At 33.1% G+C, this 20,000-nt stretch overlaps 2 protein-coding genes across 5 annotated transcripts in view; both read right to left on the bottom strand.

The window, feature by feature from the left end:
- The window catches only part of LOC134728098 (uncharacterized), a 313,423-nt gene that overhangs the window by 109,601 nt on the left and 183,822 nt on the right, over positions 1 to 20,000 (bottom strand). The gene's annotated exons all lie outside the window — the stretch shown is intronic.
- The window catches only part of LOC134728096 (protein retinal degeneration B-like), a 64,698-nt gene that overhangs the window by 5,829 nt on the left and 38,869 nt on the right, over positions 1 to 20,000 (bottom strand). For 3 of the 4 annotated variants that reach the window (XM_063592506.1, XM_063592508.1, XM_063592507.1), the window contains 16 exons: positions 19,349 to 19,708; positions 18,995 to 19,087; positions 17,287 to 17,331; positions 14,707 to 14,814; positions 13,838 to 13,969; positions 12,955 to 13,135; positions 12,155 to 12,362; positions 11,190 to 11,700; positions 10,371 to 10,541; positions 9,309 to 9,455; positions 8,695 to 8,843; positions 7,864 to 7,989; positions 7,448 to 7,564; positions 6,394 to 6,539; positions 5,573 to 5,722; positions 4,759 to 4,942 (listed from right to left, as the gene is read on the bottom strand). In XM_063592506.1, the coding sequence (XP_063448576.1) occupies positions 4,759 to 4,942; positions 5,573 to 5,722; positions 6,394 to 6,539; positions 7,448 to 7,564; positions 7,864 to 7,989; positions 8,695 to 8,843; positions 9,309 to 9,455; positions 10,371 to 10,541; positions 11,190 to 11,700; positions 12,155 to 12,362; positions 12,955 to 13,135; positions 13,838 to 13,969; positions 14,707 to 14,814; positions 17,287 to 17,331; positions 18,995 to 19,087; positions 19,349 to 19,708 (2,828 nt within the window). The remainder of the gene's footprint in view (positions 1 to 4,758; positions 4,943 to 5,572; positions 5,723 to 6,393; positions 6,540 to 7,447; positions 7,565 to 7,863; positions 7,990 to 8,694; positions 8,844 to 9,308; positions 9,456 to 10,370; positions 10,542 to 11,189; positions 11,701 to 12,154; positions 12,363 to 12,954; positions 13,136 to 13,837; positions 13,970 to 14,706; positions 14,815 to 17,286; positions 17,332 to 18,994; positions 19,088 to 19,348; positions 19,709 to 20,000) is intronic. The other variant, XM_063592509.1, reaches the window with a different exon arrangement.

Genomic DNA, 20,000 nt, shown 5'->3' with positions numbered 1-20,000 from the left:
TAAACTATCTGGGCCTACAGTAAAGTATTATATATCATTAGTACAACAATAAATATCTGTGCCACTGTCAGACCTAACTCTTTATAGACATAGATATCTTTACTGGAGCCATAGGCTGCTCTGTATACTATCTGGGCCTACAGTAAAGTATTATATATCATTAGTACAACAATAAATATCTGTGCCACTGTCAGACCTAACTCTTTATAGACATAGATATCTTTACTGGAGCCATAGGCTGCTCTGTATACTATCTGGGCCTACAGTAAAGTATTATATATCATTAGTACAACAATAAATATCTGTGCCACTGTCAGACCTAACTCTTTATAGACATAGATATCTTTACTGGAGCCATAGGCTGCTCTGTATACTATCTGGGCCTACAGTAAAGTATTATATATCATTAGTACAACAATAAATATCTGTGCCACTGTCAGACCTAACTCTTTATAGACATAGATATCTTTACTGGAGCCATAGGCTGCTCTGTATACTATCTGGGCCTACAGTAAAGTATTATATATCATTAGTACAACAATAAATATCTGTGCCACTGTCAGACCTAACTCTTTATAGACATAGATATCTTTACTGGAGCCATAGGCTGCTCTGTATACTATCTGGGCCTACAGTAAAGTATTATATATCATTAGTACAACAATAAATATCTGTGCCACTGTCAGACCTAACTCTTTATAGACATAGATATCTTTACTGGAGCCATAGGCTGCTCTGTATACTATCTGGGCCTACAGTAAAGTATTATATATCATTAGTACAACAATAAATATCTGTGCCACTGTCAGACCTAACTCTTTATAGACATAGATATCTTTACTGGAGCCATAGGCTGCTCTGTAAACTATCTGGGCCTACAGTAAAGTATTATATATCATTAGTACAACAATAAATATCTGTGCCACTGTCAGACCTAACTCTTTATAGACATAGATATCTTTACTGGAGCCATAGGCTGCTCTGTATACTATCTGGGCCTACAGTAAAGTATTATATATCATTAGTACAACAATAAATATCTGTGCCACTGTCAGACCTAACTCTTTATAGACATAGATATCTTTACTGGAGCCATAGGCTGCTCTGTATACTATCTGGGCCTACAGTAAAGTATTATATATCATTAGTACAACAATAAATATCTGTGCCACTGTCAGACCTAACTCTTTATAGACATAGATATCTTTACTGGAGCCATAGGCTGCTCTGTATACTATCTGGGCCTACAGTAAAGTATTATATATCATTAGTACAACAATAAATATCTGTGCCACTGTCAGACCTAACTCTTTATAGACATAGATATCTTTACTGGAGCCATAGGCTGCTCTGTAAACTATCTGGGCCTACAGTAAAGTATTATATATCATTAGTACAACAATAAATATCTGTGCCACTGTCAGACCTAACTCTTTATAGACATAGATATCTTTACTGGAGCCATAGGCTGCTCTGTATACTATCTGGGCCTACAGTAAAGTATTATATATCATTAGTACAACAATAAATATCTGTGCCACTGTCAGACCTAACTCTTTATAGACATAGATATCTTTACTGGAGCCATAGGCTGCTCTGTATACTATCTGGGCCTACAGTAAAGTATTATATATCATTAGTACAACAATAAATATCTGTGCCACTGTCAGACCTAACTCTTTATAGACATAGATATCTTTACTGGAGCCATAGGCTGCTCTGTATACTATCTGGGCCTACAGTAAAGTATTATATATCATTAGTACAACAATAAATATCTGTGCCACTGTCAGACCTAACTCTTTATAGACATAGATATCTTTACTGGAGCCATAGGCTGCTCTGTAAACTATCTGGGCCTACAGTAAAGTATTATATATCATTAGTACAACAATAAATATCTGTGCCACTGTCAGACCTAACTCTTTATAGACATAGATATCTTTACTGGAGCCATAGGCTGCTCTGTATACTATCTGGGCCTACAGTAAAGTATTATATATCATTAGTACAACAATAAATATCTGTGCCACTGTCAGACCTAACTCTTTATAGACATAGATATCTTTACTGGAGCCATAGGCTGCTCTGTAAACTATCTGGGCCTACAGTAAAGTATTATATATCATTAGTACAACAATAAATATCTGTGCCACTGTCAGACCTAACTCTTTATAGACATAGATATCTTTACTGGAGCCATAGGCTGCTCTGTATACTATCTGGGCCTACAGTAAAGTATTATATATCATTAGTACAACAATAAATATCTGTGCCACTGTCAGACCTAACTCTTTATAGACATAGATATCTTTACTGGAGCCATAGGCTGCTCTGTATACTATCTGGGCCTACAGTAAAGTATTATATATCATTAGTACAACAATAAATATCTGTGCCACTGTCAGACCTAACTCTTTATAGACATAGATATCTTTACTGGAGCCATAGGCTGCTCTGTAAACTATCTGGGCCTACAGTAAAGTATTATATATCATTAGTACAACAATAAATATCTGTGCCACTGTCAGACCTAACTCTTTATAGACATAGATATCTTTACTGGAGCCATAGGCTGCTCTGTATACTATCTGGGCCTACAGTAAAGTATTATATATCATTAGTACAACAATAAATATCTGTGCCACTGTCAGACCTAACTCTTTATAGACATAGATATCTTTACTGGAGCCATAGGCTGCTCTGTATACTATCTGGGCCTACAGTAAAGTATTATATATCATTAGTACAACAATAAATATCTGTGCCACTGTCAGACCTAACTCTTTATAGACATAGATATCTTTACTGGAGCCATAGGCTGCTCTGTAAACTATCTGGGCCTACAGTAAAGTATTATATATCATTAGTACAACAATAAATATCTGTGCCACTGTCAGACCTAACTCTTTATAGACATAGATATCTTTACTGGAGCCATAGGCTGCTCTGTATACTATCTGGGCCTACAGTAAAGTATTATATATCATTAGTACAACAATAAATATCTGTGCCACTGTCAGACCTAACTCTTTATAGACATAGATATCTTTACTGGAGCCATAGGCTGCTCTGTATACTATCTGGGCCTACAGTAAAGTATTATATATCATTAGTACAACAATAAATATCTGTGCCACTGTCAGACCTAACTCTTTATAGACATAGATATCTTTACTGGAGCCATAGGCTGCTCTGTAAACTATCTGGGCCTACAGTAAAGTATTATATATCATTAGTACAACAATAAATATCTGTGCCACTGTCAGACCTAACTCTTTATAGACATAGATATCTTTACTGGAGCCATAGGCTGCTCTGTATACTATCTGGGCCTACAGTAAAATATAATATATCATTAGTACAACAATAAATATCTGCGCTACTGTTAGACCCAACTCTCTATAGACATATATATCTTTACTAGAGCCATAGGCTGCTCTGTATACTATCTGGGCCTACAGTAAAATATAATATATCATTAGTACAACAATAAATATCTGCGCTACTGTTAGACCCAACTCTCTATAGACATAGATATCTTTACTGGAGCCATAGGCTGCTCTGTAAACTATCTGGGCCTACAGAGAAATATAATATATTATTAGTACAACAATAAATATCTGCGCTACTGTTAGACCCAACTCTCTATAGACATAGATATCTTTACTGGAGCCATAGGCTGCTCTGTAAACTATCTGGGCCTACAGTAAAGTATTATATATCATTAGTACAACAATAAATATCTGTGCCACTGTCAGACCTAACTCTTTATAGACATAGATATCTTTACTGGAGCCATAGGCTGCTCTGTATACTATCTGGGCCTACAGTAAAGTATTATATATCATTAGTACAACAATAAATATCTGTGCCACTGTCAGACCTAACTCTTTATAGACATAGATATCTTTACTGGAGCCATAGGCTGCTCTGTAAACTATCTGGGCCTACAGTAAAGTATTATATATCATTAGTACAACAATAAATATCTGTGCCACTGTCAGACCTAACTCTTTATAGACATAGATATCTTTACTGGAGCCATAGGCTGCTCTGTAAACTATCTGGGCCTACAGAGAAATATAATATATTATTACACAACTTCAATGGAAGATGATGAATGGAATAGTTCTATTTTTAACTAGATATAACAAATTCTACAGGTTTTATTTTGGTTTTTGACCTTTCACATGTTTCATCATGGAGAGTGCTGACAAATATCATGAATATACGAATGTATATAGTTGCATACAAAACATAGCTTTATTTTAAGTATAAAGTTCTTGGAAGAAATATTCCCTTTATATTCACAGGTTATTTCATTGGTAATTAAGGTAAGAAGGAATTTTACAAATCTCCAAAAAGACAGCAAAAATATTGAATTAAAATTACAAACAACCATGCATAACCCATGACTTAAGCTTCCATTTTATTTATGTCCTTTTTATCACAATTCAATACTGTGGATTCATTAATATTTGTTGGATACCAATTTTCGTGGATTTCGTGGGTACAGGACAACCACGAATTCAAATGTTCAACGAAAACAAATTTTCTAAAGGTTTGAATGTAGACTTTGCCGAAACCACGAAATTTAATATCCACGAATATGTAAATTTTTCTCAAACCACGAAAATTGGTACCCACGAAAATAAATGCATCCACAGTATTCAAACTATTCTTGTCTGATTTGATGTTTTGCTTCATCTTTACATATGATGGAATGCAATGAGATAAAGTATAATTATTACATACATCTGTTTGTAGTCCTTTCAGGTAGTTTAACTTTTGTCTGAGTGGGTCTTTAGTGATACCTTCCATGAATGCTACCATGCCATGTGGAAAGTTATGCATTGCTAACCATGAAACAACTTTACGATGTTGCATGTCTGGGCGAGCTGTGACGTATATAATTAAATAACCTTGGTCCTGCCAATGTCTGAAAATATAAACAAAGACAAATTAACAGAGTATCTATCAATATGTTTAAAAAGTGATAATATTTGACAATTAGGAGATTTTGAGGTGAAAATTTGAGTTTTTGGTATTTTATTGAATAAATGACATACCTCTCTTGCAATGGAGTGAAGGTACATCAACTTAACTTTTGAAATCATCAAACATCTAATAAAGAGGCACAAAAAGTCTTTTTATTTTTTTATATAAATAAGGCCGTTAGTTTTCTCGTTTAAATTGTTTTACATTGTCTTATCGGGGCCTTTTATAGCTGACTATGCGGTATGGGCTTTGCTCATTGTTGAAGGCCATACGGTGACCTATAGTTGTTAATGTTTGTGTCATTTTGGTCTTTTGTGGATAGTTGTCTCATTGGCAATCATACCACATCTTCTTTTTTTATATTAAACCATTTCATGATGTTGAATAAGTTAAACGAATCAGCAAAGTTTAAGCATCACTGTTATAAAGAATAATGACTATTTTATTTCTGCTGCAGCACTGATGAATGATGACATTGGCTAATATTTTCTAGTATCAAGTCCTCTTCATGATCTTAATATATCAGGAAGTAAGATCAAGGCCATAAATATAAGAGAAATAAAATAATTACCTGACAACATCGACAGCCCCACCTCTAACTTTTGGATCTTTCCCTGATATAGAAACACTGGCCGTAAAGGACCCATCTATACTGAATACAACTGTGTCAGTATGGGGTGGTAATACAGACAGGAAAAAGTCAGCAAAGGTATGGTCTCCTCTGGAATTAAAAAAGTACCATACATTAATATTGCATTATGATAGGTTAGTACACAACTTTAGATACACATCTACATGTATGTGTGTGTATGTTGCTGTTCCTCAATTTGAAATGTAGGTAGAAATTAATGAAATCATATGATTATAAATTATTATGGAGTGAATATATGTTATTAATTCTATTACTCAAAAACATCTAATGATTTCATGCATTTTAAAAGTTCCATATGAGTATAAATTTTAGAAATGTACTGATTTCCTGTAACGACATCAAAATATTCACTAAACCTGTGCCCTAAAATAAGGCATCACATATAGAGGAGGGTCGTACCTTAATCAGGACTCCAGGATCTGGTGTTTTTAAGCTCCAGATTTTGACCCTTTCGTGATCCGGGATTTTTTTTTTCAAATTTGAGGATGTTTGGATTTAAATTTATTTCAATTTAGGACCTCAGGATTTCCTGTTTTTAAGCCCGTGATTTCAGGATCAGGACCCCTCCTACACCCCCCTTTGAGGTGTGGCCTTTTATAGCAGTATGGATTTTTTCTTGTTGTTTAAGACTCTAGGTGCACTGTGACCTATAACTGCTTACCTCATTTGCTCTGATGTATAATTCAATGTCTCATTGTCAACCCAACCACATCTCCTTACTTTTATATTATACCACATACCTGACAACCACTTTTACTGGGTGCATTCCCTGAGGTAACATTTTCTCTTTAGGTACAGTAAACTGTAAACGTCCATGTTTGTCTGTTACAGAAGTACCTAGGTATTCCCAGTCTCCTGTAGATTGGTTGTTGACATGTACGTCGACCTAAAATACACAAAACTTCTGTGTTGAAGTGAATGTCTTACTAAAATACACAACACATGTTTACAAGTTCATCTATCTAAAATACACAAGATGTGTATTTACATGTACATCCACCTAAAATAAGCAAAATGTATGATTACATGTACATCTACCTAAAATACACATAACATGTGTATACATGTACATCTATCTTAAATACACAAAACATCTGTCTTTACATGTACATCCTCCTAAAGTACACAAAATGTGTATTTACATGTACATCCACCTTAAATACACAAATCGTCTGTGTTTACATGTACATCTTCCTAAACTATCCAAAACTTATGTTTACATGTACATCTATCTAAAATTCACAAAACTTCCATGTTAAAGGCCTACAATGGTTTACTTCTGACACATTGTCACTTAGATGGAGAGTTGTTTCATTGACAAAAAATACCACATCTTTTTATTTCTATTCACATGAATTCCTACCTAAATACACAAAATTGCTATTATTATACCTTACATATATGATAAACAATACCTTTGAGGAACACATTATCACAAAAGACATTTTTTAGGGTCATCAATACAAAGAGTCTACCTTGTACAAATGTGAAATCCTAACATAGAATCTGAGACACAAGATCAGAAATAACAGCATTTTTGTAAATGACTAATATTGTCATAGTTTACTTATAATACAGGAAAATTTAAGTTTATTTATAATACATGACAGGCCCGTAGCCAGGAATTTTATTTGGGCTCACAAACTCCACTTAAACAGTCACAATTCAATCATAATGTTGACTGTAACAGTGCTTATTTCTTTTCAAGGAGGGGTGTTCGAAACCCCCTGGCTATGGGTATGCACGAAATTTACGGAAGGAAGAAATGATTCTAAAAATAAGTAATATTCCTACCTTTTCTCCTGACAAAGAAGTAACATCAAATGATCCGTACATAAATCTAGCTGTGATCGTCTGCTCCTTCCCATCAACCACTATTACATCATTTCCACGGTGATTGGCTTGTAAATTCTAAAACAAAATAATTATTGAAAAATTAACATCATCTCCAAATTATTTTTGGTTAATTCAAATAGTATCTAAATCTGAGATTAATAATATTGTGACATTATGCCTGTATTATAAAGAGTAAGAAGATATACGTTATAAAGTTTACATGAAAAATATACAATTATTAATATTTAGAATAAGTAGTAAAATAAACTAAAATTATCCCACGCTTTTGAAAATTTTGAACATGCTTAAGTGCAAATGAATTGTTGACAATTTGATTATGAATTAAAAATAAAACATTAAATAAGGGTTCTTACTTTAACTTTGATGGTTGTTCTCCTTTTTAACCACTTTTCTTTTGGTTGTTTGGCTGACATCACAGAGTCTGGTAATAAACTAAGTTTCTCTGCTGCTTCATTCAATAATACATCATGTCTCAAAACCTGGAGAAAAAAACAAATAATGGTTCTTATGATATCTCTTCCTTTAGCTATATGATAACTCTAGACTGTCAAACAGTAGTAACTATTGCGGATTCATTTTATTCGTGGAAACCAATTATCAAGAACGGAGGAAAAATTGTATTTTTTCTGGTTTTGCCAAAGTTTGCATATCAGCCTAATGAGTATTTCATTTAACATTTAAATTTTTGGTTCACCTTTCAAAGGCTTTGCCAATAAATTCAAAAATACTAATCCAAAAAATTAGTATAAATTCCGTTTAGGTTGGTGAATCTCAGAAACAAACATGGACCAATGAGGGATAACTCACCTGTCTTAAGATAAACAATGCTAAATCTGATGACAATGGGAGGTAACTCACCTGTCTTCAGATAAATGATGCTAAATCTGATAACAATGGGAGATAACTCACATGTCTTATGATAAATGTTGCTAAATCTGATAACAATGGGAGATAACTCACATGTCTTAAGATAAATGTTGCTAAATCTGATAACAATGGGAGATAACTCACATGTCTTAAGATAAATGTTGCTAAATCTGATAACAATGGGAGATAACTCACATGTCTTAAGATAAATGTTGCTAAATCTGATAACAATGGGAGATAACTCACATGTCTTAAGATAAATGTTGCTTAATCTGATGACTCCTAGAAACTGGCATGAAACAGGGGAGGTAACTCACCTGTCTTAAGATAAACGATGCTAAATCTGATGACTCCCAGAAACTGGCATGAAACAGGGGAGGTAATGCTGATGTAGGGAATGAATGTAGGATATCTGGACTGTATAACTCAAAGTCTATCCTCTTGTTACCCCACCATTTACTAGTTACTGAAACACAAATACCAAATAAATAATATGAAATATATATTATAGAAATCTAGAAAATTAAGCTTTCACTTATAATTGGTGTGATGTCCATATTCACTGAACTAGAACACACCTCCTGGTGGGGCATTTACTCACTGTGTTGACAACCCATTGCAGGCCTTTGGTGGTTTTCTGCACTTTGGTCTGGTTTTTTTGACACATTCCTCAGTTAATAGGTATTTGCGACCGTCAAACCACCAATTGATGCTGTCTCAGCTTAAAATACAATACTGTTATCTCCTTTCCAGTTAAACTGATAGAAAACTTCATCAAAACATGCATTTAAAATCTGTCATATGTCGTTTGCACTTGCTCTTATATTTTCATAGCATCAATTGTTAGTTGATGCCATGAATATAGAGGATGTCATCCAATCAAGATGAAAGTTACAAAGGGTGTTGCATTAGAAAATGTGTTACCACCTACCATTGGCTAAAACTGACATAGTATTCTCTCCCATCCCAGACATATTACTAACGACACTGGATATACTGTTTTGTCGTTGTAAAATATGGCCACTGGAACTTTTCCTCGTTCCCAGAAACAAGGATAAATTACTCTGTACTGTTTCAACTGGAAATAAACATTGATATTCATAAAAAAATTAATTGGGAAATGGGACACAGATGATGCCCCTGCTTGCATATAACGTTTTAAAGGGATATATCTCCATAAGAATAAAAGCGACACTACTGAAATTCATACTTGATCTGAGTTTTGTGATAATAAGCATTGTGTTCAAGAGTCATGACATTTGGTGGAAGCAAACTTAAATTTGAGAATGGTAACATATATTTGGCATTTTTTTTTTATTTGTAAAGGAGTATTACTACAGAACGAGAAAAGTGATACAATCAAATTAAAAAAATTATCAGTGTTTTGTAGTTAAAAACATTGTGTATAGGATTCATAGCATTTGGTTGAGACAAACTTAAGTTAGAGAAGAAAACCAATTTCGGTCGTACAGACATACAGAAGGACATGGTAACCCTTTTAACATGTCCCCTAGACTATGGCAGTCGCATAAAAATAAGCATATGTTATATATAAAACAAGCCAACAACAAAATTATACAAAAAGATAAATTTCCACAGGTTGACATACCAAGCCTGCTTCAACCTATACATACTGATATAGTTGTTATTGAAAGAGTGCTGTATATATGATTTAAGATATATTTTATTCATGTTGTTTTCATACCAAATCCTGGTTCATGGCTTCCCGGATAATATCACTAGCTATATATATAGTGCAGCAAAACCTACTTGCCCTTGATGATTTAAAATTTTCTCTTGGTTACCATAAAGTTTTGTTGTTCAATCTTTAGTTTTCTGTGTAAAGATCAAAGTTTTGTTGATTTTGTTTTCTGTTCATATTTCTCTGTCTGCATTATATTATCCATCAATATATTTTTTAGTGCCCCTTTAGTATTTTTTCCCCTTTGTAGATCTTTGTACTACACTATAAATTATTGGTTCTAGCACTTACCAACATGAACTGGTTCCCCATCACCTAGAGGATATTTTGAGTATCTAGAAACTTTAACAGGTGGTATGTATCTAAATGTGTTGTTTAATAAGGGTTCCAGTCTAAATGCTGATGGGTCACTATTATGAAATATGTTGTAGACTTGACCACAGGCTGGACTGTAGGGAGAAACTGAAATAAATCATAATTTATTATAATACATTAATTTAGAAAAAGATGATCATTGCAACTGAGACATAAATTATCACTACTTAAAATTTGTAGAGTAGCTGAATGCATTAATTCTGGATTGTATGTAGAAACTGAAACAAAGCCAAATACATATTGTACTGTAATATAAGTCAAATTCAATTCATTTGTGATGTAAATTATGTAATGAGGATAACTGTGTTGTACTTTCAGCTTGGCCTGAGTAAACTTTGTTTAACTGTTAGAAATATATGTTTACCTAGCTCTACTTCATGTCACTTTGTGACCGTAATATATATGTTTTCTGTAGGCAGCTTTTAATGCAATACAGTACTCTCCAAAATCACATAGGTAGGGAAAGATCGCTGCTAAAGAACTGTTAAATATTTTAGCACTGAAATGTTAATGTTGGTTTGGGAGGTGGTCTCAATCATGTTAAATGCTGTATTGTTTACTACCACTACCTCTTAATTCTACTGGATCATTGTTTCATTGAGAATAATTCCTCTTCTTATTTTTATATTAATAAGTTTTAGTAAAAAATAATAATGACACAACTATGATTGATCAAATATATCTCCCACCTCAGCATAAGGAAACCTTGTTATAATAGTACATTAAAAGACTTACAAGATCTATCTTCACCACAGTACATCCTTCGATAAGCTAACACAAGTCCCAACGGTGATCCTAGAATGAACATGTCAGACACATCAAAGTCAAATTTTAAATATGTCCCTTCAAAATTACTTCCTGTACTAGTTCTCCTTGAAGGGTCTTTCTCATTTACATTAAGATATGATTGATGACTTGGGTGATTAGGTGGATCTCTTGTAGAACATGTCCTTTTCATTTTGTAATCTATGCTCACAATATCACTTTTACTACACTGATTGTTTACATTAGGACTATTTAATGTTAAATCTGGGTCACTGTGACTCAATTGTCTTGTTGTGTCTATGTTTGTTTTTGCACCCGAGGATTCTGTTTTTGAACGTTCTCTTCTGAACGATGTCGTAGAGTCGACCTCAGGAAGAGCCTCACGACTGTCATATGTACTAAGATATCGCATACAGGAAGGATTTTGACATAGGGCATCATACGCTAACACAGAACTGGTACTATCAGCTATCAAACAAACCTGTAATGAAATAAATGTCAATTATATACTGTAAATTTTAAAATAATTGGGAGGTTTTCATTAATGCAAATAAAGCGAGTAAGTGTATATCATTTAATGATAACTCACATTTTGATATCTGATACATATATCTATAAAATGCTGTATGCAGATTACTCGGAAATCTCCACATAAACTTTGTGACATAAGACATGCCAAAAGATGTTTTTCTTACCCCACTCTTTTTTATTTTAGTGTAGTTGACTTTATAGAATTTTATTGACAACTTGCCTTGACCAATAGTCATTTAGCCTTAGACAAGACCTATTTTATATTTACCTGTCCATTAAATCCTTTTCTGTCATCTGACATTAAGAATTCCTGGTACACTATATTAGCCTTAGACACGGTTTTGTTAACAACTGCCATGACCAATAGTCACTTAGCCTAAGACATGGCTTTATTTTATATTTACCTGTCCGTTGAATCCTTTTCCTTCGTCTGAAGTTAAGAATTCCTGGTATACTATATTAGCCTTAGACACAGTTTTATTGACACACTCGTGATAATCAGGATTAGAACTCGCAAATAATGCTATCGCACCAAGGGGAACAAACTCTTGTGTCCATATTGGTCCATCCACGCTGTTTGGTGACTGAGATTCAAAGGAAAACGGGGTTATACTGTAAACATATATAAATAAAATGTTGATAGTCAATAAATGTTATGTCATCATGCAATACATTGTAATCAGTATGACAATTATCAATGACAGTATTTTATATCAGACCTTGAAAGAAAAATACCGGTATCATATCCCAAATAAAGTAAGCATGTAGTTTATGTCTTGTTTTAAGGGGGACAGTACTATCAATATATCGTACAGTAAAACCTACTTTAACAGGAAACTTAAGAGGGTGCAAAATAGTGGTATCATAAGACAGGTGTTCTTAACAGGTTCAATCTATATGAATTGTCTTAAAGAGGAACTTCAAATTAGTGGTCTTTTATACCTTCTGGGTTTTTCCATTTGATGAGGGACTTTATAATTTGAATTTTGCTTAGATTTCAGTATTTTTGTCATTTTATTGATTATAACACACATTTTGCTTAGTAAAGGTGGTTTCTTTAGCAATTTTTTTGTAGTTAATCATTTTGGTTACTATGTTGACTTTTCATGCTTGTTATCACTTCTGATCATATTTCAATTTATTGACATAAAAAACCTGAAACTAAATCATCCAATCAAAAGGCTGAAACACAGTTTTTACTTACCTTGCTAATATATCTAAAACATCAGAACAAATCTGTGGACAAGGGACCAGTTTGAATGCTATGTGTCCATAAGCTCCTGGATAATGTGAACGTATAACACTTTCAAATGAAGACTTCATAGTAACAAAGTCATTCCGCTTGGAGGGATGCTGGTTCTCTACGTGTGTATCAACAAGACAACCTATAGAAATAAAACATGAGAATCAATATAGATGCTGTAGACAACAAACAATGAAATAAGTTGTGAGATTAAACAGATATATGGTAGACAGCAACTAAACAACAAAAAGTTATCAAAAAGTCTATCTGTTTCTAGTTAATGATTTAACAAAAAATTTGTAAGGGTTCTGCGGAATCAAGTCTCTTGCCTACTTTTGCTTTTTATCGCAATCTCATAAAAAAATGAGGAAAAAGTTAATAAAAATATTCCTCCCTATACTTTCTTTTGATTGATAGAAGCTTCTGTCCAAGTTTGTTAAAAATCCAGGATAGTTTATGAATCAAATAAATGTTTTAAAAACTTTATCCACAGAGTGAATGCTATGTTAACTGGCAGAAAAACTTAGTCCATTTATAAGTAAAAAATATGGAAAAACAGGTACAAAATTTTAACAAATTTCCTCCTAGATACTAGCTTTTGATCATAAACAAGCTTCTGCCCAAGTTTGGTAGAAATCCAGGATAATTTAAGACATAGATCACAGAGTGAATGTATGTGGCCGGCCAATTGGAATGTAGGATCACAGCTGTGTCTCGCTTTTTCAACAAAAGTCATGGCTCGACAAAAACAATGAAAAATGAACATCTAGAAGTTACTTTTTAAATCGTAATCTTATATAATATATCTGAAGGAGGGTTGGGAGTTACACAAATGATAAATTACCTCCATGAAGCACCATAAACAATATACTAGATTTACAACTGGCTGAGTCTGGTGGTGATGTGTGTGGGTGTGTTGATTGGTCAATGCTGTAGTGTTGACGTATCTGTTCCATCCTTCTTTCCAATGGCGTATCTAAAATAAAACAATTCAGAAACATTACAGCAGATTCCATTGAGTATGTACGCAAAGGTTATAATTTTGGTTTGCTTGCTTGCTTGCTAAACCGTGAAGTCATTATTAGGTCAGGTAAACTACCCTCTTAATAAAGTAGACTAGTCCGACAGATAATCAATCTGTCTGTCTGTAGGACTAGGCTACTTCAAAAGGAGGGTAGAATACCTTACCTTATAATGACTTCACAGTTCAGCTAGCAAGCAAGCTAACCAAAGTCAATGGAATAAGCTGTTAACACCAAAATAAGACAATATTTGCAAATATATATCCTCAATAGCAGATAAAGACTCAATGGGAGCCAACAAACTTAAAAAATACAAATTGTTGTTCATATTATTAATCTAGATGTTTTCTAGTTAGTTTTAGTCTAAGTTATATGTAAATTTGTATTTAGTCTCTGCATGTCTGAATTATTTTGTAAAAATGTTTTTGTGTACTGTAGATATTTTTTGCCCTTTTTTTTTCTATCCAGGCAATGATTTGTGATTCCAAAGATCTTTAATATAAGAAATTGGTGACTATGTGCTATCATGTGCATATTTGCTATTTGTCCACTTTTACTAAACATAACAAAGGTTCCTGTAAAACTTTAAAGTCACAATAGAAATTGTCTGACACCAACAAAGATTGTTGTATTCAAAATTCAATAGTTCAAGAGTGGCAGATTCTGAAATAGTAATAAGGTTTAAACATACCTGCTGGATCAAGAGATATAGTAGACCTGGCATCAGCAAACTCATCATTCAGGGACTGTACATCTATTGGTGATGACCTCAATAACTGGGGGTCAGCACTTCTCTCATCTGAAAGTATATACACTAGTTTATGAATAATTTGTATAACTCTTCAAGGTATTTACCAAACAACAATCAATCTATCAGGTTCTTTTCAAATTTATCATAAAATTGAGAATGGAAATGGGGAATGTGTCAAAGAAACAACAATTGGGACATGGGACAGGCGCAAAAATGCGGCGGGGTTAAACATGTTTGTGAGATCTCAACCCTCCCCCTATACCTCTAGCCAATGTAGAAAAGTAAACGCATAACAATACGCACATTAAAATTCAGTTCAAGAGAAGTCTGAGTCTGATGTCAGAAGATGTAACCAAAGAAAATAAACAAAATGACAATAATACATAAATAACAACAGACTACTAGCAGTTAACTGACATGCCAGCTCCAGACTTCAATAAAACTGACTGAAAGATTATGATTTCATCATATGAACATCAGGCACAATCCTTCCCGTTAGGGGTTTAGTATTATACCATCATAATATATATGAGAAGAACATAACCCGTGTCATGCCAACATGTTTATATATTAAGCACAAACACAGTTTCCAAAGGACTCACATTATCACATTTCTAGTTTTAAGTAATAATTTACACTTAGAAGAAAAATATATTGTATTTTTAGCTTTGTCCACATAAAATGTATATTCAGCTTTTGTGAATTGAGTTTACCTACAAAAGGAAAACTAGGTAAACAGATATTTACAAGCAAATAGAACACCAGATCCCCTCCTGTTAAAACTGCCTAATATTATGCATGGTCCTCTTCTGCATAAAGCTGGAAAGGAGGACACCAAATTAGGCTAGATTCTATTTATTTGGTATACTTTTTTCCAGATTCAAAATCCTAAAATATGTTACACAGTGTGCAGTCATGCAAATATGACAGATATAAGATGAATTGTATCATGACATTCTCCAAACACCTTGAGTATATATACAACCTGTGGTAAAATTCAAATATATTCAAATGTCAGCTTATATGCAACATTATATAAATAACACATATTTGAGAAGATGATTGAGCAGATTGGTACCCCATGAAAACATTGTTAACGGCGGCAAATACCCGGTTGACAATGCTTTTCAAGGGGTACCAATCTGCTGTCACCCTCTCAGCTAGTTTTCTTTGTAGTTTACTTCAATACTAATAGTGTGTTCAATTACATAAAACAGCAGACATTTCCCTTCACCTTTGACTGAGTATACCTATTTAAGTTAATATATATAGGCTAGAGGATTTCAAGAGTCAGATCAAGAGTTCATAAATTGGAAATTTTAGCAGGTCTATTCTAATATCACATATGTGTTACTAATATTAACTGTGTTGCTACTATGATATTAGTGTTAGTATTATAGTTATACATGTATATTATCTATCATGTATTAATGTCACACACTAAACTACACTATGCTGTGAACTGAAGTTTGTTTCAAATCAAATAACTATGAAATAAGTTCAAATTTCAAACTCATTGTTTGCCACTGAAACTGAAACTGAATTGATGTGAATTATTTAAGAATTGAATGCTTCTTTTTGTAAATTCATTGGGGTGTAAAAGCGTTGACCAAAGTACATTTTGTATGAAACGCGGAAGCGCTTCATTCCTAAAATGTGTGCACAGTCCACGCTTTTACAACCCTATGAAGTTACAAAAAGAAGCATTCAATACTTACAATTAAATTATTTAGCTATGATCATGAAAACATGAATTTTATATTTCTTTTATTTTATTCACCTGTGCACTTTATTGTGGGACCACGTGTTATCATGAATGCAACGTTTTATTGAGTGATGCAATTGCTTACAGAATAACACGTAATGTGCAGTTAGCCAATCAGAATAAAGTATTATAATGAAACATACATCTAATGTAATTATTATCTGAAAATGATCACTTGAATGTTAAACAAAAAGTTTCATAAATTTTGAAATTATTTTAAAATGTAGTTCTTCTGTTCCATCTAATAGCCATGACAACTCAAAAGTTAAATGCCTAATTGAAATCAGCTTCAACAATAAGTGTTATTATTTTTTTCAAATTACTGCAAGTGTCAACTTTTTGCCTTCATTTACTTTTAAGGACCCAATCCATACCAGTGTCAAATAACTAGCCATACTCTTAAAGCTAACCTTTAACTTAATATAACTATATCACTACCCCATACTCTATCATATAGCCAACCTTATATGCAAGTCCACCAATACCCTTACCGTTAATTAACACAATTATAATCATATTGAACCCTAATCATAAATTGCTTGATCCAATTAAGTAAATGAAGGCACACCTTTTATAATAATATTTGTCAATAACAGAAACAAGTATATTAAACCAAACTTAAATGTTAGTTCAGACCCTTACCCTTGATAAACCATTAACCTAGTGCAAGTCAACCCTAAGTAAATGAAGGCACACCTTGTAATATTTCAAGCTGTCAAAAACAGAAACAAGTTCTGAACACAACATTTACTTACATAGGTCTTCTTTAGAGTTGGACAAATAAAATTCTACTAATTCCTCTGAAATCATTCAAACATAAGGTAAAGAAAAACATGCAAGAAACAAACAAAATAATTCTATTTTTTTGTATCATTCAAAAATTAAATTAAAAACATGCAGTTCACAAATAAATAGGGTAAATTCTTTTAAAATCATTCACACACATAACATGCATAAGATTGAGACAAATATGCAACAAAGTCCTGACAACAACTACAAATCATTGCTATACTGTGGAATTTTTTTTTTGAGGATACCAATTCTACAGGATTGAAGAAAAATTGAACTTTTGTGAATATTAGATTTCTAGGTTTTGTCATTACATATGAAATTCATGAAAATTGGTATCCAACAAACATTTATGAATCAACAGTACTTAACAGTATATAAAGCCAAAATATGTGAGACAGCTTTCTTGAAAATGAAATAAAATAAATCATTCATGATCAATTTGAAGTAACCTTATACATGACCATATATAAAGTAAAAGATTGTTATTAAATGAGACAACTGTTAACAAATTAAAAGACCAAAGAACATAGTTGAAAATAAATAAATCATACATGAACACTTTAAAGCAGTTTTATCATGGTAGTGCTCTCAAAATATAACAAAACAAAATAAATCATACACAAAATATAAAGCTGATAAGTGCTATATGATAGGAGCATCACAACATCAAAACAGGCTACATGTATAAGAAAAACAAGAAAATAAATCATAACAGACAAATTTGACACTGACTATAATGAAATTTTTACACCATTTAAAAACACCATTCTAATGCAATTAGTTTGTAACGATAATTTTCATTGGACGTTGATAAATATTTTGAGGGGTTAGATTCCACGTTCTACCAGTCCGTAACTAAGAAAGCCACCATTTTGAATTCTGGGATATGTAACTTCTCAAAAAATAAACAAGATATACACATTAGTCTATATTGAAACCATTCTGAAGCGTACGAAAAGTAAAAATGTGTTTAGTATTCATGTTTGACATCCAGAGTAAACACATGACGTCACATTGTTTAGATGCTAAAGACAATGCAACAGTTTCGCGGACTTTTTCATTTATGTCATTTTTATAAGCCAAATATTTATCAAATGACATTTATTTTAATATGTGGCATTAGAATGGAGATAACTGTATTGTATTTTAAGCTTGGCCTTCATAAAACTTGATTTTAGTGTCGCAAATATCCGTTTACCTATCTCCGCTCCGCGTCGCTAGGTAAACTTAATTTGCAACAGTAAAATCTAGGTTTTACGAAGGCCAAGCTTAAAATACAATACAGTTATCTCGTAATTTTACAGTAGATAGATCTGTGTAATGTCTATGTAATCAAGGTAAAGGTAACCCCTAATAAATGATCTGTAATGATTCAGAATTATTCCTGGAATATCATAAGTGAACAAAGGTTCCTGGTTTGATACCTGCTTTAGGGAGAAAATTTCAGGGACTCAATTTTCAGCTCTCCCTTGACACCATTTTAAAGTATGGTCTTGAGGAAACGATGATAGTCTGTCGGAAGAGGACGAAAAATGGCTGACCCATGTTAAGGGAGAGCCATATCTCTTGCATGCAAAATGAAGGGGGAAAAAACTCAGCATCAATAGCCCATATTGTATAACAAAATGTTCTAGTAAATAACATGTATAGGTTTTACATGCTGTAAATTACCTTCAGCATCATAGAATTCTTCATCTGAACTGGATTCTTGTAACTTTTCTAAACTCTCAAACATTCTAGTTGTAGAAATCTCTCTAGCAGAACCTGTAACATAAGAATGAAGACTCATCTAATTGCAACCCAATGCATTTGGAGAACGTCATATTAGAATAGTGAATTTAATAATGCAGTGATAAAGATACTCCATAAGTATAAATATTGCAATTGTGTTTTGTCAACAAAAATTGAACCTTGTGTTTTATTTTCTTAAATGCAACGTCTTTTTTTTTTTTTTATAAGTATAGTTTATTTTTAAATAAGAAAACATGAATATTTGTCTAGAATGTATAGAATGAATGGACATACTTCCAAATGATCTTGATTTAGAGGAAGCTGACAGAGATCTATGTTCCTTCATCACAGCAGGAGAATCCCCTGAACGAACTGTTAACTTGCTGTCGGACGAAGTGGACACTGTGTCTTCTGACTTAGAGATCGGGATCTTTGGACGTTCATCGTGAGACGATGTGGAATTATGTTTTAATGTATTGCCCTGATCATCTGATTCTTCCTCTTCCTCGTTCTCGCTGGCGAATCCCATCTTCTCCGCTAGTGCTCTCTGTGTTTCTAGTTCTAAACGTCTTATATCACTGATCTGTAACCCATACCACTCGTCCTGCCAACACCAGGCTTGTCTATGGGCTCTCAACATGGTCTTTCTTAAACCTGTAAATAGTAGCATCAATTCAGATCATGCATCAATCAAAAGACATCAACCCAAAGACACATATAACTAAAATACATGCAGAAGTCTAAACACTGATCAATATGAATAAAGGGAGATGTGAACTGTACATCAATGAAACAGCAATTTAACATCACAAATTATCAAAAGACATCCAATGTTCAACAATAAACATGTTTTTACATGCTCTTTTAACCTTCTTGTGTTATTTATATTCATATATATATCTGTATTTATCTATGTTATGTTGAACCACTATTGTTTCAAGTAAGG

The sequence above is a fragment of the Mytilus trossulus genome, chromosome 8, assembly GCF_036588685.1.
Source record: "Mytilus trossulus isolate FHL-02 chromosome 8, PNRI_Mtr1.1.1.hap1, whole genome shotgun sequence".
NCBI lineage: Eukaryota > Metazoa > Mollusca > Bivalvia > Mytilida > Mytilidae > Mytilus > Mytilus trossulus.
Note: the sequence above shows the minus strand (reverse complement) of the source record. Positions and strands in the feature narration are given on the sequence as shown.